At 42.0% G+C, this 26,670-nt stretch overlaps 1 protein-coding gene across 1 annotated transcript in view; it reads left to right on the top strand.

Annotated features, from left to right (window-relative positions):
- The window catches only part of ITGA8 (integrin subunit alpha 8), a 242,237-nt gene extending 216,893 nt beyond the window's left edge, over window positions 1–25,344 (top strand). The window contains exons 28-30 of the mRNA XM_075552439.1: window positions 11,244–11,345; window positions 20,281–20,403; window positions 22,430–25,344. Coding sequence (XP_075408554.1) covers window positions 11,244–11,345; window positions 20,281–20,403; window positions 22,430–22,516 — 312 coding nt within the window. The 3' untranslated portion in view covers window positions 22,517–25,344. The remainder of the gene's footprint in view (window positions 1–11,243; window positions 11,346–20,280; window positions 20,404–22,429) is intronic.
- The last annotated feature ends 1,326 nt before the right edge of the window (window positions 25,345–26,670 follow it).

Below are 26,670 nucleotides of genomic sequence, written 5' to 3'. Positions count from 1 at the left end.
TCCCTTTGCCACAGATAGCCAAGTGGTAAGATTCTTTTGAGATTAGTTAATAAATAAATATCTAGATTTTCATGTTTGCAGTACTTAAAATACTATGGTAGTCTCACAAAATCAGTTTAATTACTTATTCATTCACTCAACAATGTTTATGGAGATGGCAATGCTTCCTTCGAGAACTGGTCCAGGGGGAGCCTTGTGAGGTTACATGGAGCTGAGACCTTGGCCACAGGAAGACAACGGGCAGCTTTCCGGCCAGATGGCTTAGCAGAGCCAAGCCCCTGAGGTTACTTATGATCTGGGCACATTCAAGGAACCAAAAAAGATATGTATACTGGGAAGGCCACAGATGAAGCTCAGAGATGCAGGAAGTAATATATCATGGAAGGGAACTTGTATTTTACTCTAGTCTGTTGTAAATGATTTTATTCTAGTCGGTTGGAAGTGATGTAATGATAATTAGGTTTAGGAAAGAAACAGCCTATGAATGGAGAAATAAATGGGCATGTAACCTAACAACAAAATACTGCTGAAAAAATGACTAAATTATTCACACATTAACTGGAATGAATACCACGCATGTAATGTTGAATTAGATGTCAAGTCTAATTTCCATTTATAAAACCAGGCAAAATGAAACAATCTATTGACAAAACTTTAGAGAAAGACAGTCAAGGTCATCAATGGATGTGAAAGACTCCAGGAGGTGTGGGGCATTTGAGAGGGGCCTGAAGGTTGTTTCAAGGTTGTCTGTAGTCACCTTGGATTAAAGTCGCTGGCAATCATACAGATGCCCATCTTGGTTTTCCTCTATAAGACATGAAGGATGGTTTAGGCTTACTTAATATTCAATCAAAACCACTTTTAAGAGTTGGGCACAGGAAGACACTTTGGAAATAGTAGTCCAGAGTGAGTGATGGAGATCAAGGCTGGCTTCCACAGACACAGAACTGATTCTTTACTTCAGGCCTTTTACTGAAAAACGATCACAAAGCATATGTCATACATCTGCTTTTTCTCTAATCAAATGTTAGAGATATGCTATATTATTTTAATCAGCAGTCCTACTTGCCCACTAATAGCCCCCTACTACATCGTGCTACATTCCTATAAGAACCTGGTGCATACGCATCTTAAACTACTTCCTTAGTCATACTGTGTGAGGGAAGTAATTCACTAGAGCTGAAGTGGTTTGGACACAACTTTATTTTCTTTCTGTTCATCGCAAGTGTTACTTTGGTTTTTTGACTTTTGTCATCTGTTCTTGACCAGAAAACTGAGTTCTTGGGGAAATTCTTGTCCCAGAACCAAATCAATAATTGATGATCTGACATTTGGGGTAAATATTGGCAAAAGTTTTATGTGAGCATGGCTTTTCATTTTATACACACATTTGCTTATATGTGAAATCTACCCAATGGTAAGATTATTTGCCATGAAAGTCTAAGTGCACACCTTAAACTCAAGTATAAAGAGCTCTCACTCTGATTGAAATCAGACAGAATTGGTTTTCTCTGTTTTCAATAAAAAGCCTGTGGGTACCGGATTGGGTGGCAGGAGCTTTTCCACCCATTCTACTTGGCTGTGACCAGGCCTTACTGTGATGGCATTTGCTTTCTGCATTTGTAAAAAGAAAGGATTGAACTAAAGGCCCCTTTGAACCCTACACACCCCCTGAGTCTATGAGAAGCTCACGTGGAAACCTCTTGTAATTATTTCTGATGTGAGTTAAGTCAGCAATTACTCGTTATGCTTTATTAATAGCCTATTTTCATATCATGTTGGCACTTGGGTTGGCTTTGAGCAGACCATGTCTAAATGGTCTCAGTTAAAATCCTGAGGAAATGTCCGGCTATAGCCTTTCCATCGAGACCTGTCTGCAAGTAGCTGGGTATCTTTATGTCTGGGTACCATGACAGAGGCTGTTTAAATGAAATACTCATTTGCTTCTTATGGTTATCCTGCGGGATGTGCCCTATTATCATCAACTGCCTTTTACGGATGAGCAAACTGAGGGTACGTGGCTTGCCCATGGTCACATAGCTACAAGAAATGGAATTTGAAGCGCTTTCCCCCGCCCCCTGTCTATTGCTAGAGTGTACTTCTGAGAGAATGATGACTAAACTATAACTTTATTTTTAAAATCCTCACAACTGAGACCAGTGTCGAACATCATGATAAATAGGGGAAAGCTTGAAACTGTCAAGAAAGTAATTTTACTTGGATCCACAGCCAGTGCCCATGAAAGCAGCGGTCAAGAAACCAAATAACATACTGCGCACAGCCAGTCTGCTGCCCAGGACCGAAAGCTGAATAATAAGTAAGGAAGATGAGTGGATGCATTTTAATTATGGGACGGGTGACGAATAGTGGGCACACTGTGACCTTCCAGAAGAATGAGCAAGTCTGTCTTGGAGGAAATATAACTGGAATGCTCCTTAGAAGCAAAACTGGCAAGACTTGGTTTAACACACCTTGGACATGCTCTCAGAGAGGACCGATTCCTAGAGCAGGCCATTACGCTGGGCAAAGCAGAGGGTCAGTGGAAACCATGAAGACCCTCCACCAGCTGTATTGACACAGTTACTGTGGCAATGGGCTCACACTTAGGGACAATTGCAAGGATGACACATGGCCAGGCGACTTTCATTTTGTTGCTCATGGGGTCGCCCCAAATCACTTCCAACTCAATGGCACCAAAGCACAACAACAGATCTATAGCTAAGGAACCTGGGTGGTACAAATAGCTTAGCTCTCAGCTCCGACCTGAAAAGTTAGTGTTTCAAACCCATCCAGAAGCTTTGTAGGAGAAAGACCTAGCAATGTGTGTCTGTGGAAATTACACCAAAACCCCACCACGGAGCAATGTTTCACTCTGCCACATGGTGTCACGATAACAATATAACTTAACTAGACCCCAATCAGGCAGCAATCAGATTGCTGCTAACCGAAAGATTGATGGTTTGAACCCACCTAGCAGTGCCATAGAAGAAAGGCCTGGCGATCTACATCTCTAAAGAATGCAGCCAAGAGGGCTCAGTGGAACAGTTCTGCGACATGTGGCTCAACATCAAAACTAAAAGTCACAGCCAATGAGTCAATGCCGACTCAAAATGGCCCTTTAAGACAGGGTAGAATTGCCCTGTGAGTTTCCAAAACTGTAATTCTTTACGGGCGTAGAAAGCCCTGTCTTTCTCCAGGGAAGTAGCTGGTAGTTCGAACTGCTGACCTTGTGGTTAGCAGCGTAATGAATGACTACTACGCCATCAGGGCTCCTTCAGTGTCAAAATCCGTAGCATCAGAGTGTAGCTATGTGTAGACTAATGATTATAATATAACGGGCGTACTGTTATTGAATCAAATCAAACACTTTGATGATGAGATTCCACTTTATGCAGGAACGTGGCTCATTTAGTATAATAAGCATTATACTGCACAGAGTTGCATGGAAACTCTTATAGATCATTGTACTCTAACCACTATAAAGTGATTTTTAAAAGACTACGTAGGCTTCATTACTTTTTCAATGATAGCCAAATTAGATAGCAGATTGTTTCAGATTCCAGGGAAGAAACCATGAACTCTAGAACTGCACTGTACAATTCAAGAGCAATCGCTACACCGAGACCAGATAGCAGATGGTTTCAGGTTCCAGTGAACTAGAACTGCTCTTGCATGAATAACGCAAGTAGAACTCACTCATCACTATGGAGTCGATACTGACTCATGGTGACCCTAATTGAACTGTCCCAGTGAGTTTCCAAGTCTATAACTATTTAAAGGAGTAGAAAGCCCCATCTTTTTATGGCAGAGCTGCTAGTAGTTTTGAACTGCCGATCTTGAGGATCGCAACCCAACGTGTAACCACTACACCACCAGAACTCATTGGAGTTACCAAGTTTTACATTCAACTGTCAGGAGAATAGCAGAACTACTTGCAATGTCGACGGTAGTCCTCTTGCTGATGGTTCCTCTCTAGCCATTACTTCTTATCTGAGAGTTAGGGGAGAGGAGACTTAATGAACCCAAAGCCCACAGGGTCTACAGGAGAGCCAGACATTCCTCCTCGTATTTAGACCATCACATCCTACTGAAATGAGGGGGCAAAGGTTTCCAATGAGGCAGAACTGACAACACTACAGTCAGGGGGAAGCCATCATTTTTATGGATGGTATGCTTCAATTCTGTGCACAATGTTGTATTCCATCAACTGGGTCTGTAGGGTGAAAACCGAACACCTGTTTTTTCTGTTAAACATGAACCAATGTGTCCTGAAGAGCTCAATAGTAACCAAAAGGCTCTCTGGAGAAGGCAAATGAGGGGCTTCAGGCAGTTCGTGGAAAAGTGGAATTAAAATATAATGGGTTTTTTTTCCTTTTAAATCATTTTATTGGGGGCTCTTACAACTCTTATCACAATCCATATATACTTCCATTGTGTCAAGTATATTTGTACATTTGTTGCCCTCATCATTCTCAAAACATTTGCTTTCGACTTGAGCCCTTGGTATCAGCTTCTCATTTTTCACCTCCCTCCCTGTTCCCCCCTCCCTCATGAACCCTTGATAATTTATAAATTATTATTATTTTGTCATGTCTTACACTGTCTGATGTCTCCCTTACCTACTTTTCTATTGTTCATCCCCAGGGAGGATGTTATATGTAGATCCTTTTAATCGGTTCCCCCTTTTTACCCCTGCTTCCCTCCACCCTCCTGGTATTGCCACTTTCACCACTGGTTCTGAAGGGATCATCTGCCTGGGATTCCGTGTTTCCAGGTCCTATCTGTACCAGTGTACATCCTCTGGTCTAGCAGGATTTGTAAGGTAGAATTGGGGTCATTATAGTCGGAGGGGTGGAAGCATTTAGGAATTAAAGGAAAGTTGTATGTTTCATCGTTGCTACACTGCACACTGAATGGCTTGTCTCCTCCCCGCGACCCTCTGTAAGGGGATGTCCAGGTGCCTACAGATGGACTTTGGGTCTCCAATCTGCACTCCTTCTCATTCACAATGATATTATTTTTTGTTCTTTGATGACTGATACCTGATCCCTTTGACACCTCGTGATCAGACAGCCTGGTGTACTTCTTCCATGTGGGTTTTGTTTCTTCTCAGCTAGATGGCCCCTTGTTTACCTTCAAGCCTTTAAGACCCTAGATGCTATGTCTCATGATAGCTGGGCACCATCAGCTTTCTTCACCACATTTGTTTATGCCCCCATTTGTCTTCAGTGATTGTGTCGGGAAGGTGCGCATCATGGAATGCCAGTTTAATAGAAGAAAGTGTTCTTGCATTGAGGGAGTACTTGAGTGGAGACCCAATGTCCATCTGCTACCTTAATACTAAACCTATAAATATATGAATGTAGATCTATTTCCCCATCATCATATATAAATCTATTTACATATGTACATGCCTTTATTTAGACCTCTATAAATGCCCTTTGCCTCCTAGTTCTTTCCTCTATTTCCTTTTACTTTCTTCTTGTCCCACTATCATGCTCAGCCTTCATTTTGGTTTCAGTAATTCCTCTCAGTTACATTGCACTTGTTTAAGCCCTACCAGGCCTCTTACACCCTCCTTGCCACTGATTTTGGATCACTTCTTGTTCCCTTGTCTCAGGTCTCCTCTGCCCCCCCAAACCATCAGTCCATTGTTGTTTTCCTCTTCCAGATTATTTGTCCAGCCTATCTTGATAGACCTGCAGAGAAAATAATATGCACATAAAAACAAGACAGAGAAAAACAAATCAATGAAAGAAAACAAAACAACAAACAATGACAAAAAAAGAAAGAAAGGAAACGCCTATAAATAGTTCCAGGTCTGTTTGTTGACCTTTAGAAGTGTTTTCTGGTCGAGTCTGATGGGGTGCCACACCCTGGCCCCAAAGGCTGTTTTTGGAATTCCCTCAAAACTTCTTTGCTCTGCTACCCTTGCTGTTCTGTTGCATGCCCTTAGTGTTTTGCCTTGGTGTGGTGGGGTCAGATTGGCCACAATTCCCACAGTGTGTCTCCAGTGTTGTTCCCTGTAGGGCTATAGGTCAATGTGGGATGTCGAGTCTCATAATGGGGATGTCGTGTCTCATATGATCCTCTCTGTGCATTGGCTGCTCTGAGCGGGGATATTATCCTTAAGGCTTGGTGGGACAGGATGTACTCCACTCTCTCTTCCTCCCTCTTCATTTGCTCCTGCTTCCATCTGGGTATGGTAGGTCGGTTCCTTTCCCCCACCAGAAGGTCTAGTGGGGTCCTCTCCGGCACACACTTCCAGGGTGGGGGTCACCTGGTTTGATTTTTCTCATAAATGTTTTGACAACCCCTTACATTTAGCATGGGTAGAGTCAGGTCAGGAGCATTAGTGGTTCGGTGAGAGACCAGGGTTTGATGCCTGGCCAATGCAACTTGTGAGTGGCCATCGGTCAATTGAGGTTTGAATGTTGCTGTGATGTTAAATAGGTTTCAGCAGAGCTTCTAGACTGTGATGGACTAGGAGTCAGTCCAGTCCCATAATGCGTGGCATCACCTTGAGTTGGGGACTGAATCTAATGTCATTAACAACAACAGGTCAAGAAAAGACACTTCTGGGAGATGCAGAGGAGAGTAACACACGTCACTCAGTATCCAAAGCCATATCCCAATTTTCTCCACTTCCACAACAACTCATCAAAGCTCACAGTCTTGCTCTAATTCCATGATTGGTTAGCACCTCTTCCTCCTGTTGAATCATGTCTTTCCCTTCTCCTAAGTTAACACTTGTCTCTCCTCCAGCCTGTGACTTCCCTCCCCTCCCTTACTCTCCTGCCCCTGGTAACTATCAAAGTCTCTTTCTCTTAGTGTAAAAATCTGTTCTCAGATTTTTTTTTATAATAGTGGTTTCAGGAAATATTTGTCTTTTGTCATTGACTAATTTCACTCAGCAGGATGTCCTGCGGGTTCTGAGGTGTTCCCTCAGTTCATCCTTAGTCTGTTAATGGTGTGTAGTGTTCAACTGCATATGTGTGTCAGACTCTATTTCTCCATCCTTCCACCAATGAACATTTAGGTTGTCTCTCTCTTTTTTCTATTGTCAATAGTCTAGCAGTGAAAATGGGCGTGTATCTGTCTATCCTTACTACCACTCTTATTTCTTTGGGGTACATGATATGTACCCTAAATATATGTTCTATTTATATTTCTAACATTTCTAGGAGGCACCATACCGCTTTCCACAGTGCTTGTCTAGCAGTGCATGAGGGTGTCAGTCTCTCTGAACCCTCTCCAACATTTGTTGCTTTGTTTTGTTGTTTTTTAACATTGCTGTCAACACTGAAGTGAGGTGATGTTTCATTATTGTTTTCATTTGCACTTCTTAAATGGCTCGTGGTTGGGAGCCTTTCTTCAGACGTCTCTTGGCTATGTGGATGTCGTCTTCTTTGGTAAAACTGTCTCTTCACGTCTCTGCTCATTTTCAAACCTGATCACTCATCTTCTGCTTGTTGAGGGGTTGGACTTTTCTCTAGACTTTAGAGATTAGTATCTTGTCTGATATGTCATTGCCAGAGATTATTTTTTCTTTCTTCACAGCCTGTAGCTTCTTTTTTTTTTTCCTTTGGGTGACGTCTTTGGATGCACACATGTGTCTGTTATTAGTAGACCCCAGTCATCTGTTTTGTTTACTGCTCTGTGGGGTTTTGTTGTTGTTGTGCCTGATTTAGTGTTTATTCCATGTATGAGGGCTCTTAAGTTTGACCCTATATTTTCATCGATGAATTTTATAGTTCTAGGGTTTATATTTAGGTTCTTAATCTATCTTGAATTTGTTTTGCCTACAAAGTGTTTCATTCTTCTACAAATGGAAATTCAGTTTTACCAGCAGCATTTGTTGAAGAGACTCTCTCTTCTGCCCTTTGATGTATTCCGGCCCTCTGTGAAGCCCTACTTTCGGTAGTTGAACGGATTTATTTTCAGGTTCTCTATTCTGTTTCATCGCTCTATGCACCTCTCATTGGAGCAGTCCCAGGTGGGTTTCCTTACCATCGTTGTTAAGTAGGTTTTTAGATCAGGGAGTGAGAGGCCTCCTCCTTGTTCTTTTTCTTTAACAGTGCTTTGCTTATCCTGAGTCTTTCTTTACCATATAAAGTGGCTAGTTACTTTTCCCATCTCTTTAAAGAGTGATGCTGGGATCCAGCTCAGAACGGCATTGGGCTACTAACCGCAAGGTCAGCTGTTCAAAACCACAGGCTGCTCCTTGGGGTAAATGGGGCATTCTATTCCCATAAAGAGCCACCTCAGAAACCCACACTGTTCTCAGAAACCCACACTGTTCTTTGAATTAAAACCAAAATCAATGACAGTAAGTTTGGTTTTGAGTTGGGTATATATGGGAAATTTTTTAAAATCATTTTATTGGGGGCTCATACACCTATCACAATCCATACATACATCGATTGTGTAAAGCACATTTGTACATTCATTGCCCTCATCATTCTCAAAACATTTGCTCTCCATGAAGCCCCTGGCATCAGCTCCTCATTTTTCCCCCTCCCGCCCAGTTCCCCCCTCCCTCATGAACCCTTGATAATTTGTAAATTATTATTTTATCTTATTTTACACTGTCCAATGGTTCCCTTCACCCACTTTTCTGTTGTCCATCTCCCAGGGAGGAGGTTACATGTAGATCCCTGTAATCGGGTCCCCCTCTCCAACCCACCCTCCTTCCACCTTCCCGGTATCACCAATCTCACCACTGTTCCTGAAGGGATTATCTGCACTGGATTCCCTGTGTTTCCAGTTCCTGTCTGTACCAGTGTACATCCTCTAGTCTAGCCAGATTTGTAAGGTAGAATTGGGATCATGATAGTGGGGGGGGGGCATTTAGGAACTAGAGGAAAATTGTATGTTTCGTTGTTGCTACACTGCACCCTGACTGGCTCTTCTCCTCTCCGCAACCCTTTCATAATGGAATGTCCAGTTGCCTACAGATGGGCTTTGGGACCCATTCCACATTCCCCCTCATTCACAGTGATATGGTAATGGGAATTTTTTTAAGAGTTTTATTACACACCCCAGAAAGAAATAAACTAGTTCTGCCATTTTAATTCAGACTAGGCAACCTTAGCATCAAATCAAAGGTTGGTGGTTCAAATCCACCCAGCAGCTCCATGAGAAAAAAGGCCGGATAATTTGCATTTGAATAGATTACAGCCTAGAACCCCCATGGGACAGTTCTGTCACATGGAGTCCCTAGGAGTCAGAACCAACTCAACCACACCCAACAACAAAAACAACAACAATTGAGGTTACTGGTCCCTAGATAGACAAAGCATTCATGAGCCACTGCTAACCTAAAGGTTGTCTGTCAGGCCCATCCTACCCAGCGGTACTTCAGAAGGAAGACTTGGAAACCCGCTCCCACATGGATTACAGTACAAAATAAACCGCCATGGATCAGTTCTATTTCATAACATACAAGGTCACCATCAGTTAGAATCAGCTTAGCAATAACTAACAACAGCAACCCAAAGGTTTACAATTTGGGGGTGTCCTGAGTTGTCACATTACGGTTGTGCCTGCCAACGTGATACACATGTGAGCTGCCTGGAACAAGACTGGATTGAGCTTAATCCCAGTCGATGCTCTGTTATTGGTGCTTGAAACGGAAACCTCCTGTACAATTTCTTCCATGATTGCTGAGGTTTTGTTGTCTCATAAGGCTTTGTTTCTGGCAAATGGCAATGGTTTAAACATGGGCTACATAACATGGGGAGGCAGTTAAAAATAATTATTGAAGGAAAAAAATTAAGCAGCCAGAACGCAGCCGTGGAAGAACTCGTAGAGATGGCAAACACACGAGGTATTTAACCAGCTAAAAAAGCTTCATTCTCCATGTGTAGTCCACGCTGTAAATTTTATTAATGCGCTGACCATAAGCAAATCATTGAGCATAATAGAGGCAGCCAGTGGGCTGCAAACCACAGTTTAAATGATGCAGAAATGACACCGGAACTAGGCCTATTCAAAGAATTAATAGCTGGCTGGGGCAAATTGAAGGTCCAAGATATTATCAGGGGATATTAACCCCAGCTGGAGTTTCTATCCTAAATTGCCCACAATATGCAGTGATTGCTATTCCATGAGTAAATTTCTGTATGGGAGAGGAGTTTGGTTTGGTTGAGTTTTTTTTCTTTTCGCCTAAGAGTGTATAGTTGTCATGCAACGAGACAGCTGAAAGCGCTCAGCTCTGCGCAGGGACTCAATAACCTCGGTCTGTTTATGGTAATGCCTTCCACACGTTGAGTGATTACCTGCGCCCAGCCCAGGATCTACAGCCACAAAGCTAGTGTCTGTCTGATGCCTACCTGTCCAAACGGATCATATAGTGTCGTAGCTCACTGCCCCCACCCCCACCTTCCTGGGCACTCCAGTGCATTTTAGAAAAAAATGGGAAATTACATCTTTCCATTGAGAATGGTGGAAGAGACCCTAATAAGGGGGAATATATTTAAAATTGAAACAAATTGGCCTACTAGTCACATTGTTTATAGCTTGCTTGTCTGCCTCCTAATTCGTTCAGTCCTCAGACTGTGTCCGTTCGCCTCACTGAGTTAAATAACGGTGAAGAGAGCATGTCGGTATGCTTTATCATCAACCGCAGTTCTGGTTCTCTTTCATCACCTTCTCTTTCACTGTTTTTGCACTTGCTAATCTCATTGATCCAAGGTCTGATTCAATCACTGAAGGAATTGAACCTTCAGCAACTGACACCAGCCATCAGGAGTCCCTTGGTGGCGCACATGGGGGGGGGGTTTGTCTGTTGTCCAAAGAGTTGGGGTTTGAGTCCACTTGGAAGAAAAGCCTGGACGTCCACTTATCAAAGATTGCAGCCTGGAAAATGGCACTCAATGACAAAGAGTTTGGTTTGGGGGATTTATAGCACCTGCTGATTTCTTTGGTGTAAATAGTCTCATGTCGGTCTATTTCAAGGGCCCAATTTTAGACTGCCAAACCCAAAGCTGGGCAGAAGTACTCAGTATGACACCAGGGTGATATTTTCCCTTACAGATACAATAAATCTCAACACCAACAAACCAAACTCACTGTCAGCAGGCTGATTGGCTGAATGGAAAGACAAAAGAAGGGAAGGAAACAGAGGATGGAGGGAGTTTTGCTTTTACATGGAAAGTACTAAGAACAATTGGACGGATGCCATCCAAAGCTTTCAGGGGCTTTATATGGAATACATTTAAGTCACATATTTCTGCTTTCAGAGAAAGAACGATCCCTATGCTCTTGCATCTCTGGTGTCCTTTGAAGTCAAGAAGATGCCTTATAAAGATCAGCCAGAGAAACTCCCACAAGGAAGCATCGCAGTGAGTATCTGTAAAAAGAGCAACACATGTGGGAGAAGTAGCTGGCAGCCCCTTCCATAAGGATTTGCAGCTTGGGAAACCGGCTGGGGGCCGTTCTACGCTGTCCTACAAGGTCTGGATGAGCCAGAACCAATCAATGAGTCTGGTTTGGCCATGAGTGGGAGAGGTTAATTGGGGGCAGGGGTGTAATTCCTTAAGTGGTGCAGCATTTTTGTTAAGGGTAGTGAATTTATTTGAAAATGGATAGTGGTGATTCTTGAACAATATGCTGAATGTAATCAGTGGCCCCATAAAAATGGTTGGAATGATTCATTACATGTATTTCATAATTGTTTCTTTAATTTTTAAATTAGTTTAAACATTTTTAAATGTTGACAGTATGCCAGTTGCAGCAGAAACAAGTAATTAAAATTCTTTTAAAATCAATAGAAACATAAAAATTTCAAAAGAGCAGCATGAATAATTAATTGAAATTATTCTTTTTAAATACTATTCAACTTATGCTACATGTAAGTGTTTCTACTGATGTGAGGGAAGTTTCACACTTCAGACCCCTATTTCCCGATTTCAGCCTTGGGAAGTTCCCTGGAGCCTTTGATCTGGTATACAAACTTCCCATATAAATTTCTACCAGAGCATATTAGGATAGGATGAATGCCTTTTTATTTTTTTCATCAAAATATCTGTTTTGGAAAAGTCCAGATAGCAGTGATTGTTGAAATCATACAGAATTCTTTTAATTTTAATGGCACCACAAGAAGTCAAACGGGGAGGAAAGACAAGACTCTTCCTTAGTGACTCTCTGCTGGAGGCCGGCTATTTGAGGTTGGGGGATCATTTCTCCTTTCTATGCAAAGACACTAATTAGGTGCTGGGAAAAGGAATGTATCTAAGCCTCATTTGAATTGGTTTTTTAATTGAGGCTGTTAGATATGATTCGTGGTGGTGGTTTCCAGTAAATCCATTCTGACTTGAGGCAAACCCATGTGCGCAGCGTGGAGTTTGCAAGCTTGTGGCCTTTCAAAAGCTGTTTGTTCTCCAGGGCTATTTCAAGGTGCCGCTGAGTAAATTCAAATTGGCTACCATCCTGCTAGCAGTTGAATGTAAACTCTTTTGAGTCTTCTCTACAAGAGTGTGGGGGCCCTAATTGTTAGATATTAATGCCACCCACCCAGCTTCCCAAACACAAAAGCACCCACAAGCAAACTCACTGTCACTGCATCCACTCAGACTCATAAGGACCCCACAAGACAGGGTAGAACTACTCCCATGGGTTTCTGCGATTGTAACTGTTTATGGGAGTAGAAAGCTTCATCTTTCTCCTGTGGAGCAACTGGGGACTTTGAACTGCTGTCCTCTGGTTAGCATCCCAATCCTTAACCCACAATGCCACCAGGGCTCCTGACACCAAAATACCTGCTACCGTACAACCTCTGTCGTCATCCTCAGCAACCTGGGATAGACGTGCAGAGAGAAAGGGAAAATGGATGAACGTGGATAACTAGGAATAGGGAACAAAACTCTGCCTTTAAAGTCGTGTGGGAAGGTGGTCCGAGCTGGGGCTCTGGAAAGCAATAAGCGTCAAGCATTCTTCTTTTCGCTCTGCAATAGCTATGAGTGGGGGCTTCACAACGTTCCTGGAAAGATGGAATGAAAATATCATGAAACATTTCCATACGCTTGTTGAAGCACTTTTGCTATTTACAAGTCCTCACTTCGTCCCGGGTGCACAGAGTGTGTTTTGCAGATGAGCAGCTTCAGCATTGCCTAGGAGACTAGGCACAGACTCAGTTACACTCCAGATTTACTGAGATGGACTTTTCAGGTTCCCAGAATTCCCACGTGACGCATATGCACAGTAAAGTTTGAAAAAGCGCTGTTTGCGGTTGTATATAAATTAATATGATCATAAATCTCTTATTAGGCTGAGTCTTAAAAATTCATTATACTTCGAAAATCTTTCCTGGCTAATCTAAAAGCCTGGTGGTGCAATGGTTAAACGACTTTGTTGCTAACTAAAAGGTCAGCATTCACACACACCAGCCACTCCAAGGGTGAAAGCACTGGCAATTCGCTCCCACAAAGAATGCACGCTTGGAAACCCCCGAGGGCAGTTCTGTTCTGTTCTACAGGGTCGCTATGGGTCAGAATCGACTCAACAACAGCCTATGGCATTTTTGTCAGTCCATATTTTCAGTAATTTGAATGAAATCTTCCAGTGATTCTCAACCACGAGTATACAACAGAATCATTAGTGGTGTAACTTAAAGTAGATATCCAGGCTAAAGGTCTTCCCAAATATTGAGACTGAGTAGGCCTGAGGTATGGCCAAGGAGGCCTGCTGGTGCAGAGATTAAAAGCCCTCAGCTGTTAATAGAAAGGAAAGAAAGGTTAGAGGTCTAAACCCACCAAAGACTGAGAGAAAAAGATGAAGCAGCCTGCTTTCATCAAGATACCAAAATCCCACACCCACTGCTACTGAGTTCATTCTGAATCATAATAAACTCTATTATGTAGGGTTTCTGAGATTGTATTTCTTTTACAGCCTCACTTTCTCCTGTGGAGTGGCTTTTGGATTTGAACCACCAACCCAGTGTTAAGCAGTCCAAAAAGTTACCCACTGCACTCACAGGGTTCCTTTCCATAAAGATTGCAGGCTTGGACATCCTCTCTGGTTGTCCTCCCCAGTACTGTCCTCCATAGTCCCTATGAGTTGGAATCAGAATTGACTCAAGAGCAGGGGTGGACATGGGGCTGGGGTTTCACACTGTAGTTTAAAATCTCTGCAAATGGTGATTCTGGTGCGAAGCCAGCTTTGAAAACCTCGAGCAAGCAGGTAACACCGAAGAAAGTCCAAAGACGGACTCATCACCTGTGTGTCAGCCTGGCTCCTCCTGGCTCCCTCCGTGAGACCATCGGGGAAGTGACTCAACACCTTGAGGCTAATATATGCCTGAAGAAATGTGAAGATTCATACAATGATTTTTATAAAGCCCTAGCATCATATCTGAAGCAAAGTGATATCTCGGTAAACTTTAGCAACCTTCCCCAAATATCGGACTTTCTCTGGTTAAATTGCACAAACCCAGATTAGAAATAGCAATTAATATGTGCACACTCAAAATGTTTGAGTAAACCTTGGTGGTATTTTAAAGCAAGGACTGCCACATCTTTCTTCATTTAGAGTCAGTCTCTCTCTCTCTCTCTCTCTCTCTCTCTCTCTCTCTCTCTCTCTCTCTCTCTCTCTCTCTCTCTCTCTCCCCCCCTCCCCCCTCCACCTCTGTCTGCTGTATCATGTGCAACCTTGGAAACAAAGGCTGGGTTTTTAATATAGAGTGCTTGTCCAAGAGGTTCAAAGAGATAAATCTAGGCTGTTTTTGTTTACTCTGAGCTTATGTTCCATAGCAGAAACACATGTCATCAGCGATTCCATCAACAGAATCACATCTTTCTGTGCTGGCCACAGGTGACAGCCTTCTGGTCTCAACACATCTCAGAAAATCCACACCATGAGCAGATACAGGCTGCGCCACCCCACCCACAATTTAAGGCATTCAAAAGAAACAGGAAGGGAGAATTCGTGTTTTCTGATATAGATGCTTTACCACACCATTTAGGTAAAGGTTATTGGAAAAACGTTTAGGAATGAAGGTGCTTTCAAACCTCCCACTAACGGCTTGCCGGAGAACTTGGCAGTATAACTTTAACTCGGGGCCATTCTTGCTGTGGCTTGATTTGGTAGCTGTGTCATTTGTGAAGAGTGATTTCTTCTCCAGGCTTCCCATTCTGATCTTGTGAAAAGAGCCCAGTGGAAGGTACATATGTGACTTTCAAGAAACCCCTAGAATAAGTAATTTGAAAATTATCCACACCTCCATCCATAACTGGTCAATGGAGGGAGTCCCTTTGTACCTGCCTTTGTAACTAGACAATATGAACGTCCTAGACTCTGAGGTGGGATGGTTCGTTTGTTAGTATTCTTGCTTCAGTGTGGTCCTAACGCAGTCCTCTCTCGAGGTGGACAAAAGCAGTGCACAGTGAAGGACAGAGTAACTCTGCTCTGTGCACACGATGTGTGTCTGTGCCCAATGAATTCCTCATGCAGCGTGACACATGTCCTGTTTCGAGGTGAGGGAAAGGTTACATGATGCAAGGGGGGGTACGAGTGAATATTTGCATCATTAAAGTCCAGCCAAGAAAACAAATTGTCAACTGAGTGCATTTTTTAGGTCACCAATGAACTTCGGTTGGTATTTTGTACCATGAATCTAAAGCCAAAAGTGCATCTTGTCGATCTAGGGGTGTCAGTGTCTATTTTAACCCCAAAGGTTATGATAAACTATTTCATGAAAATTCTTACCCTAAAAATTACCCATAAACTATGTATCCTTTTGGGCTTTGAGACTTTTAGCCAAATTTCAGCTCATTACAATGTAATTCGTATATTACACTATTGTTTAGAATTCAAACTTATGGTAGAAACAACTTGTTTCGTTTTTATTTAAATGTTAACAAAGTGTGTGTTCCGCTGAATCATTTGATGTTATGATTTTGTTCAAAATGGCAGTGCTGGGTGGGTGCCTTGATACATTTATTTAAAACATCCTGTGACCCCAATGAAGTATGTTTACCCAAGATTTTGTGATATATAAATACAGATGTCCACATTAATTATAGTTGCAAATACAAGAGAGCTTTTCCCTTCTACCTTAGTACTTGGTCAAAATATACAAAAACATATCATAAATGTCAGTGATAAAATGTAGGCATATTAAAGGTTTATTTATGTTCTTGTAACCTAACAAAGAACAATAAGATTTATGGCACAAAGAAGGTAACATTAAATGTTCCTTTCTTAGTACCACTTTAAGAAAATTACGAGGGGCCCTGGTGACCCAGTGTTCAAGCACTCAGCTGCTAAGTGAAAGGTCCGCAGTTCAAACCCACCAGCCACTCCAGAGGACAAAGATGTGGCTGTCTGCTTCTGGAAAGATTTATAGCCTTGGAAACCTTGGGGGCAATTCCGCTCTGCCTACAGGTGCACTATGAGTTTTAACCAACCCCAAAGATATGGGTAAACAATGTACAATTTATAGGTCCCACTTCATAAAATTACAGGTAATTACAAGAAGTGAATTGTAAAATTTTATACTATCTATTTAAATTGCCACAGTGCTTGATACATTTTTAAAAATCAACACAGTTCATTTGTTAATTGGGGTGCATTTGCCTTTTCTCCCTAAGTTTCAAGTACTTCAGTTACTCAACATTAGCTAGCTTTCTTTATTAAAGCATTGGACATATCTAATCAAGTCAAACTTGTGTTGTTAAAGGAAATGTTTATTTCTAAATGTATCTTCTGCCTTGGACCCAACTTATCAGTGTTATGCAGTGTTATCGAGTCTGCTACAACTCGCAGCAACACCATGTGTAACAGATTGAAGTGAAGCCCGGTCCTGTGCCAGCCTCATAATCAATACGCTTGAGCCCATGCTTGCAGCCATGGTGGCCATCCATCTTATTAAGGATATTCTTTTTTTTCGTGGATCCTCTATTTACTGAGCATGATGTCTTTGCCAGGGACTGGTCTCTCCTGATAAGATGACCAGTTAAATTTGGTGAAGTCCCAACATCCTTGCTTTTAAGGTGCATTCTGGGTATACTTTCTCCAAGAGAGATTTATTTGGTCTTTGGCAGTCCATGGTACTTTCAATATTCGTCACCAACACCATAATCGAAATGCATCTGTTCTTGTCTGGTCTTCCTTAGTCATCATCTGACATTCTCTTATTGGTGTAACAATCTCATAATAAGGAACTTTGGCAATTAAGTTAGACAAACCATTGTGTGAGATAATTCAGAATGCTCTAGAGCTGCACTGTCAACTCTGACCTCTATAAACCACATGTGGATCCCAGTATCTGAAACAGGCCAGTGTGATGAAAGAATGGAATGTGTAATTTTATTTCACTTAAACTAATTGCAATGTAAACTGTAAATCTCAAGCAGTATAGACTATTCTCTTCTCAAACTCTTTATTGTAAAATCAGCGTCTGAATTATGCGCTTTGAGTGTAAAATGTTTTGGTTGCCACCAAGTTGGCTGAGACTGATGGCGACCCATGAGTGTCAAGTAGAACTGTTCTCCATAGAATTGTTAGCAGCTGATTTTTTTCCCCCACAAGTACATCATGAGACCATTCTTCCAAGGTTTGTCTTGGTGGACTCAAAAACCCAACCTTCGGGTTAGTAGGTGAGCACATTGTTTATACCCACTAGAAATTCCACTGGATTTGGGAGGCTTAGTGAGCTTCAAGGCACATTAAAGTATTAGACATAGCAAAGTGTATGTGTGTGTGTGTGTGTGTGTGTGTGATTTTCAACATCTCATTTCTTGCCTAAGCTTCCCCAGAATGATAATGTGATATTCCATGGTATGAATACATATTTAAATAGCAAACATGCTTTTCATTTTTCACTGCCATTGAATCAATTCCAACTCATAGTGACCTATAGGACAGGGTAGCACTGTGCATTTCTGAGACTGTAACTGTTTACAGGAGTAGAAAGCCTCATCTTTCTCCCATAAAATGATCACTTGGTCATTTCAACCGTGATTACGTCGCTACAGTCTATCATTTATCTCCACAGAGGATTTTGTTAGGAAAATAAAACTTTCAAACTTTCATTGTGAATTGGTGGAAGGCTTACAGAGAAGGTCGTCATTCCTACATTCAACAATTCCTACATACTTTGTTTCATCTCATTCATTGCAGTCTCCTCATCGGAGCTGGTTTCCACATGCAGACGAACTATCTCATTGCCAAGTACAGATTGAATATGTCACACAAGTCCTAACTGGTGCTTTACCAGAAGGGCCTGTCTTTCCAAGACATAAATGAACTCAACCAACGTATGCTAACCTCGTGTGCATCAGAATAGAATTACACTCCACAGGACTTTGGAGGCAGTGACTTTTCAGAAGCTAATCACCAGGCGTTTCTTCCAAGGCCCCTCTGAACGAGTTCACCTATCAATCTTTTGGTTAGGAGCTAAATAGAGTTCTCCAAAGAGGGGGGTTCAATTCTACTCTTTAACTATCTCTTTCCCATTCCAAAGAACCCTGGTAGTATAGTAAGCTAGCTATATGTTAGGCTTCCTAACCACAAGGACCGCAGCTGGAACCTACCAGATAGTCTAAAGACAAAAGATGATGCTTTTTGCGTCTGTAAAGATTTATAGACGTACAGCCCTGATGCTCCTTAGAAGTGAGGTGGTGAGACTTTTCTCATGCACTCCAGAAATGTTATCAGGAGGGACCAGTCTCTGGCAAAGGACATCATGCTTGTCAAAGTGGAAGGTCAACCAAAGAGAAGACCATTGAGGAAATGGCTTGCACGCGACTGCAACAATGGGGTCAAACACAGTCGTTGTGAGGATGGCACAAGAACGAGCAGGGTTCCACTCTGTTTTACGAAGGGTCACTCACTATGAGTCACTGTGAGACTCGAAGGCACCTAATAACAACATCTAGGGCAAGTTCTGGAGCCACCCACCTCACTTAGGGTTTTACCCTTTCCTTTTCCTGAAGGTTTCATACCCTCCAAGTTACTTGGCAGTGGTGAGGGAAACCAGGTTTCATTTTGCAGCTCTTTGCTTTATGAAGAGCATAATATTGCTATTAGGTTTTAAGGGAGCCCCAACCCATCAGTACAATTAAACCGTCATGTCAGTCGCTACAGTTACATCTATAAACTATAAGATGCCTCATCTCACACGCTGGGTTGAAGGGATGAGACCTGGCAGAGACATGTGAATCGTTTGGCCCTTCTGGGATTCAGTTTTCTCATCTTTAAAATGGAAAGACTGGATTATATGAGTCCATACCTATCCATCCATCTGTCTGTCAGTTTGTCATGCCTTGGTGGTTCACATGTTGCTGTGGTGCTAGAATTCTGTAGCACTGTCAGGTAAGCCTTAGACTGCTAACCACAAGGTTGGCGGGTCAAAACCACCAATTGTGCCGCAGGAAAATGATGACAATAGCTGCTCCCTTGGGAACATAAACTTTGGAAACCCTAGGGTCACTATGAGTCGGAATCAACTCAGCGACAATGAGCTATGGGTTACGGTGCCAGAATCTATGTCACCAGAATTTCAGTTGAGGTCAAATAAGTGAAGTAGAGGCCCAGGGAGAGCAATTGACCCTAGTTACGATGGATTCACACAATAGCCACAACAATGCAGGTGATTGTGAGGACGACGCGGAACCAGGGGACATTTCCTTCTGTCGAAATTCAAGTCAACACATCAGAGTTGATCGATGGCAGCTGATAACAACCCTTGTGGATATCTACAATGGTTCGTCTCAGTTCTGTGCCACAACATGTCTGGGCAAAGTAGGCATTCTGGGAGTCTCTACTTCTGGGCATGTTTGCCAAGTAGAGATTTCCTCGGTGGTGATCTCATTGCTTTCTGGTCCAACTTAACCCAGTCCAATTCTAGCGCGTTTGTGGTGATTAAAAGCAATCACCCATCCAGTTTCTGCCACCAACATTTCACTTGGCCGTGGCTATCTAGGAATGTGCTAGTTTTTAAAATTCCGTGTCTGGGAGCTGGAGCCCCTTAAGGTCAATTATTAAATAGATCCCTTCAGAACTGTCAGTAATTCTATATAGTGAAACCCACGAGAGCCAGAACCCAACACAGGCACCTTGTTGTTCTGGGTCTCACAGGTTGTCTGCCTTTGACGAGAAATGCATCTTACTACTTTTCTACCATTATATCTAGTGGGGACTGCATTAGTTTCCCTCTCTGGCAGGTTTCCACTTCACACAGGTTCTGGCCTTCACAAGTTCCATTGTATGTGTAATTGTGACTTTATATCACCCCATAATTTTCAAACTGGAGCTCATTTGCTTTGTTTTCCATTTCAGATTAAGACGTCAGTGATTTGGGCAACCCCCAATGTTTCCTTCTCCATCCCGTTATGGGTAATAATATTAGCAATCCTTCTTGGACTGTTGGTTCTGGCCATGTTAACCTTAGCCTTATGGAAGGTAAGTTTATTTACTTTTTCTTTTTTGAGTGAATGCGCTGCAAAGGGGATTTAGAATGACATCGCTCGGGATTTCAAAAAGCAAGTAACGCTAGAGGCGTGAATTGGAAATTTAAGTCTGAAGAACATAAAGGGGAAATGGTGTCTTGTTTGCTTTGACAAGTTCAGTCTCCTTGTATAGCTGATGGTTAAGAAGGCTACAGTGTTTACATCTTGAGATGTCTTGCAAATCAATATATAGAAGGTTGGTAGTATTAACTAAAACCTGTGATCTCCTTTCCAGTATGCTTGGAGCAGTACTGTTATTATGAAGTCTTCTCTAATTAGTCAAGGCGATAAGCTCTTTATTGACATGGGTCTCTACTCAACCTTTTAAGAATTTTCTGTAGAACTACACAGTTTCTATTAAGGCAATTCTGATCCTTTTTTAAACTTGGGTTTTGTTTATTAAATAGGCCAAATAGTGCATGTGATTGGGGTTGTTTCTTAAACTTTAAAATTCATCTATCATCATTAGGAAGCCTTAATTCACTCTTTAATGTGTTTTTTATTAGGGTTCATTGTAGATACCTAAAATAAGAATTAATTTTGGCCCCAACAACTATGTGACTGCCAAGTTTCACAGAATTTTCTATTCCAAGCCAGAAACAATGTCAAAATTCCATGTCTGTAACAGGATTAACCCAGTCAAATCTTCGCTAACCATTATTGTTGAAATTGCCTAATAACACAATGTATTTCAGGTTTAAACAACATACAATATGCTTAATAGACTTACAAGTTTAGAAAAACCTCATCGGTGTGAGCCAAATAATGGTTTTCCTAAAATCATTTCTCACCTTTCGTACGCCATCCCGAGCCAAGTGAGATAGTGTCCATCTTTAATGAATGGATGCTGGTGTTATTCTGTTAGCCAAGTGTCCTTGTTTCCAGGAAACACCGTGTTCTCTCAGACAAAATATTACTTTGAAATTAAGGAGTATGAAGATGCTAGAATTGCCTGTTCCCCAAATTGCTGGTCAATTGATGGAAAGAAGTTCTGATTCCCATGCTTTTCTGTTTCTAATTTTCTTCTGCATTTCGGTGACCCACCAAATGTGAGGGAATAGCGACCATATCCTTGTCACCTCACTTCTTCCTCTAGTCCAACCCAACGTTCCTCTCGTACTCTTCAAGAGATGCTTTCCCCTCCTGGCCAGTAATCACTACTGCTACTGGCTACGGAAAACCCTACAGAAAGCAGAAGGGGACTCCTTAGGACACACGGGCACAATCCCAAGAAAATACCCAAGGGCCATAAATGCTCTGTATAAAACAGACATTCAGCCACTACATGGCAAGAGGAAGGACACCCGGCCGCCTGCCTCACCCACCCCACTCCACCCCTCTCACCCTTACCTCCAACCTAGAAACTGCCATGACTGCCTCACTACTGTTAGCACACACACTGGTTTCACCTGCTAATTTGGAGCCTTAGGCAGGTTATATTCCCAAAACACCAAGTTCCTTAGAAAATAAGTACATGAAGTGGAAATTCAAGCTATTACCCAGTGTCCTTATAGTGAGCACTTTTTTTATGAGGGGGAAATGAAGGCATCCACAGAATGACTTATTTTTTAATAGTTTTATTGGCATGCGCTTTGCGTATCATACCCTCTAGTGGTTTGATCATATTAAGAAGAGTTGTGCGGTCACCACAATCAATTTTCACACAGTCTTTTCTCACACTCATTGTTGTTTATCCCCCACTGCCACGCCCTTAAGTTACTCTTCCTACAGACTCACTCTTTCTATAGACGCAGTTACCCTTTCTAGAGATGTACCTGGATTCCATATACAGAAAACCATACAAAACAAAAGCAAGAAACAAACAAACAAAAATCACAATGGCAAAACAAACAGAGGGAAACCCTCACTCAAAAGGAAAGTGGAAAATATTTAAAACTGAGACAATTTTGAAATGGAGCAAAAGGGGGATCAGCTGATAAATGACTTCTTTTTTTATGAACCATTTTTCTTCTTTGTAGTGTGGATTCTTTGATAGAGCAAGACCTCCCCAAGATGACATGACCGACAGAGAACAACTGACAAACGACAAAACCCCAGGCGCATGAAAAGGAAAAACAAAGACTCCCTTATCCACCCGCCAAAAAAAAAACCCCAACCCAACACTGGTCCTGTTCGCAGGAAAGAAAGGACATAAGGGTTAGCTGGACTCGCTTTCTGGATCCTGCCTGTGAGCTAGGAGATGGACGGCCCCTGAAAATATTGCCTCCTCTAAGCCGTGCTTTGGAGAAGTTGCCAAGGGAGTCCAAAGACCCTTTGGGGCAAGGCAACATCCTCCACACTGTAGAAGCAATCATCAGTATTGGAAGATTTCCTTTGTCATTCTGTATTTGATAGACACCTTAAAAGGTAAACGCGAACTTGGGTTGCTTTCCAGGTAAATCCAATTGAAGTGGCAAAGATGAAATGTCTGAATGGCGACAAACTGTGGAAGGTGGCTGAGGACAGCACCTTCCAGCACTACTGTATCCATGGAATGTTTGACACCTCCCTATGGAAAAGAAACATTTCTTATGACGCTATGGCTCAGGGAGACAAGCAATATGTTGTTGTTGGTACCGTGAAAGTACTTTGCCAACTACAAAGAATTAACCTAGTAAGTGAGGACAGAACTTTATTTATTTATTTTCCATTTCTCTTGGTTGAAATTCTGTGCTCCCAGAGGATATGGGGATTGAGATTTGGTTAGCGAGTGATTTTTGTTTTATTTTGATCACTCAGTTTCCTTCTAAGATAATCATTTCTGTGCAGATCAATCACTTAAGAGAAGCTTCTTTAGTGTTCAGACAGCACTCCGAAAAAGCAAATCGGTGTCAGGAATCCATGTCATCTAAAAGTGTGCCTTCTTCTGCAAGAATTGTCCGCTTTACAGGGGCTCACCTGCATTGTTTAGTTTAATATATTCCATTTGCATTTCCTTTCATCTTTTCAGAAAATGTATTTACATTAAATTTGTTAACACTTCACTAATTTCAAGTTACTCTTCACCCTGCCTGGTGCTTAAAAGCAATGCTAGAGTTTCTGGAGTTCATTCATTAAACAAAGGAATCTAGCAATCTTGCTAAGCACGGTACTTTTAATATTTATAGAATTCAACACCAGTATTTAGCTATAGATTAAATATCTATTTTTGCTACTATCTCTCATAATTATGAAGTTGAATAAAATATTTTGAACATAAATAAGGAAATATAAAGCTATACCGGTGTGAGATTAACTTAGAAAACAGGAATGTGGGGTTTTAGTTAAAATTACTTATTCCAACCTATTCATTTTTTTTACTGCTAATCATTATAGTGCATAACTTTGGGGATTCATCTGTCACATAAGCTATTTGCCCATCTTGAATTTAGCCATCACAAGGATATGATTTTTAAAATCTTTGTAAATAGTCCATAGTCATGTGTCATATTGTCCTATTTGAAATAAAACTAACCAGCCAAATTCATTAAGTCGGCACAATTTTATATCCTTTTCATAATAACAAAAATTGCAATGCAGACATACCGAATAAATTTGTATGTGCAATATTTTATAGACCTATGTATCTGAAGCATGTCTACACTGGCATTAGTTTATTTTTATTTTTTATGATCTTGAATATTAAATATGTTAGAGCAATCTGACCCAAACCCTAGCGTTTGCAAGCAGTTTGAACAAAGATGTATCCGAATTTCAACAAACACACTTTATTTGCATGACGGGCCAAACTCCCAGACCCTAAATTTTAAATCATGTCTTAATGTGGAAAGAAGCCATTTGGCTACAGCTGCAGAGCTTCACTGGAAATGAAATGGAAGGCATATGGAACAACACCGTGTTGTAGCTGACAGTCTCTCTGCCTGTGAATTAAATCCTGTCCTTGTAGCTGCTTCAAATCCATCAAGAACTGAAGTCTGGTGCCCAGTGTTGGTGAATGACTCTAAATGAGAATCGCAAGAAGCTCAAAGAGCTTGAGGGTCCCCCCACACCAGGCTCGGGGGGTCTAGGTGGTAGTCCTCTAGGTAGAGGTGGTTCTACAGGTAGGTGCCTTCTCATATGATTTGGAGGATGCCAGTCAGGTCTCTCTTCCCCCTGCAAAATGTCCCCACTCCTCTCCCAGTGCCTGGGATTTTCAGGCATCAAACATCCCTGAGAAAATGCGCATGTTACCTTTGAAGGAGACATTTCTGAAGGAACTCTTAGGAAAGACAGGCCATCCAGACACCTGTAGAAAACTAGAAATCCCACAGGAGGAAGATGGGGATAGAGATTGGGAGCAAGTCCGGAGCCTGAGTGCTTCAAAGGCAAGCTCAGTCTTCCTCACAGCCTCAGGCAGTGTGGTCCCTGCACAGAGTGGACTGCGCTGTCTGCCTGCCCACAGGCCCAGCTCCAAAGGACATTTCACATCCCATACTCGGTGGCCCTCAGCCACTCCAGATGTGGAAGCCAGTGGACAAAAGGAGAAAACTGAAGTCAGGTGACCCTTCCCTTCATGTTTGTGAGCAGCCCCTGCCCAGGGAGAACACAGCACGCTGACAATGCACTGCATAGATCTGCTTCTCATTAGAGCATTGCCAGTGGCTTTCATAATTCATGGTGTGCTGTGCTCATCTTAGAGACCGTGCTTTTAAAAAGATCTCTTTAAATTTTTTGCAGCTGGTTTTTTAGACGTAGAAAAATGGGCAGATTACATTTTCTGAATTTGGAGACTTTTCTACAGTAAGTACACTCTATGCGCTAATCACCACTCTTAGAACTCACCACTAAACTTGACTCTTAGAACGCAATGCTTTTCCTTGTCTTTATTTAAATACGCGTGTGTAGGTATCTCTGAAGACGCCCGTGTACTGATGGACTTTGTCACTAATAAAATAAAGAATTAAAGATGTTATGACACCCTTTGATTGATTTCTCGCACAGCATAAAGCAAGCTTTCCCCAATGGCTAACATTCGTGCTTTGTGTCTTTATATCTTGATTCTTCATTCTAAAAATATTCAACATTGGAAGAAATTTAAACCACAAATGTGAGACCCTCGCTGGGGTGATGGAAATGTCCAACGCTTACATTGAGGTCATGGTTGTATAACTCCATCAATCTAATAAAGACCACTGAAGGGGGTGATCACTTTGATGGGTGATTTTTAGGCTATGTGAATTATATCTCAATAAAGTTTTTTTCTGAGAACTTTTAAGTCGCTTTTACTCCTTTACCCTTATCTAGTCAATTTTAAGTCACTTTATTGGGCTCATACAAACTCTTATCACAATCCATACATACATCAATTGTGTAAAGAACACTTATAAAGTCATTGCCCTCATCATTTTCAATATTCGCTATCCGCTCGGGTTCCTGGAATCAGCTCTTCATTTTCCTTCATCCCCCACCCCTCCCTCCCTGCTCCCCCTCCCTCATGAACCCTTAATAATTTATAAATTATTATTTTATCTTATCTTACACTGCCCAGCGTCTCCCTTCAAGCACTTTTCTGTTGCCCATCAACCAGAGAGGAGGTTATATGTAGATCCTTGTGATCAGTTCCCCCTTTTTCTCCCCACTTCCCTCTGGTATTGCCCCTCTCCTTGCTGGTCCTGAGGGGTTCATCTGTCCTAGATTCCCTGTGTTTCCAGTTCCCATCTGTACCGCTGTACATCCTCTGGTCTAACCAGGCTTGCAAGGTAGAATTGGGATCCTGATAGTTGTGGGGAGGAAGCATTTAAGAACCAGAGGAAGGTTTTGAGTTTCATTATTGCTACACTGAACCCTGAGTGACTCATCTCCTCCTCACTACCCCTCAGCAAGGGATGTCCAGTTGTCTACAGATGGGCATTGGGTCCCCATCACGTGCTTCTCTCGTTCACAATGATAGGATTTTTCCCTGACTTTGTTGCTTGAAACCTGGTCCCCTTGGCCCTTCATGATCACACATGTTGGTGTGCTGCTTCCATGTGGGCTTTGTTGCTTCTGGGCTAGATGGCCACTTGTTTACTTTCAAGTCTTTAAGACCCCAGACGCTATATCTCTTGATAACTGGGCACCATCAATCAGCCTTCTTCACCACACTTACTTATGCACACATTCGTCTTCAGCATTTATGTGGGGAAGGTGATCACACAATGATGGTTTTTGTTCTTTGGTGTCTGCTACCTGGTCCCTTCAAAACCTCGTGATAACACAGGCTTGTGTGCTTCTCTGTGGGCTTTGTTTCTTCCGAGCTTGA

This window comes from Tenrec ecaudatus, chromosome 6 (genome assembly GCF_050624435.1).
Source record: "Tenrec ecaudatus isolate mTenEca1 chromosome 6, mTenEca1.hap1, whole genome shotgun sequence".
Lineage (NCBI taxonomy): Eukaryota > Metazoa > Chordata > Mammalia > Afrosoricida > Tenrecidae > Tenrec > Tenrec ecaudatus.
The sequence above is the reverse complement of the archived record's forward strand: the minus strand, read 5'-3'. Positions and strand labels throughout refer to the sequence as shown.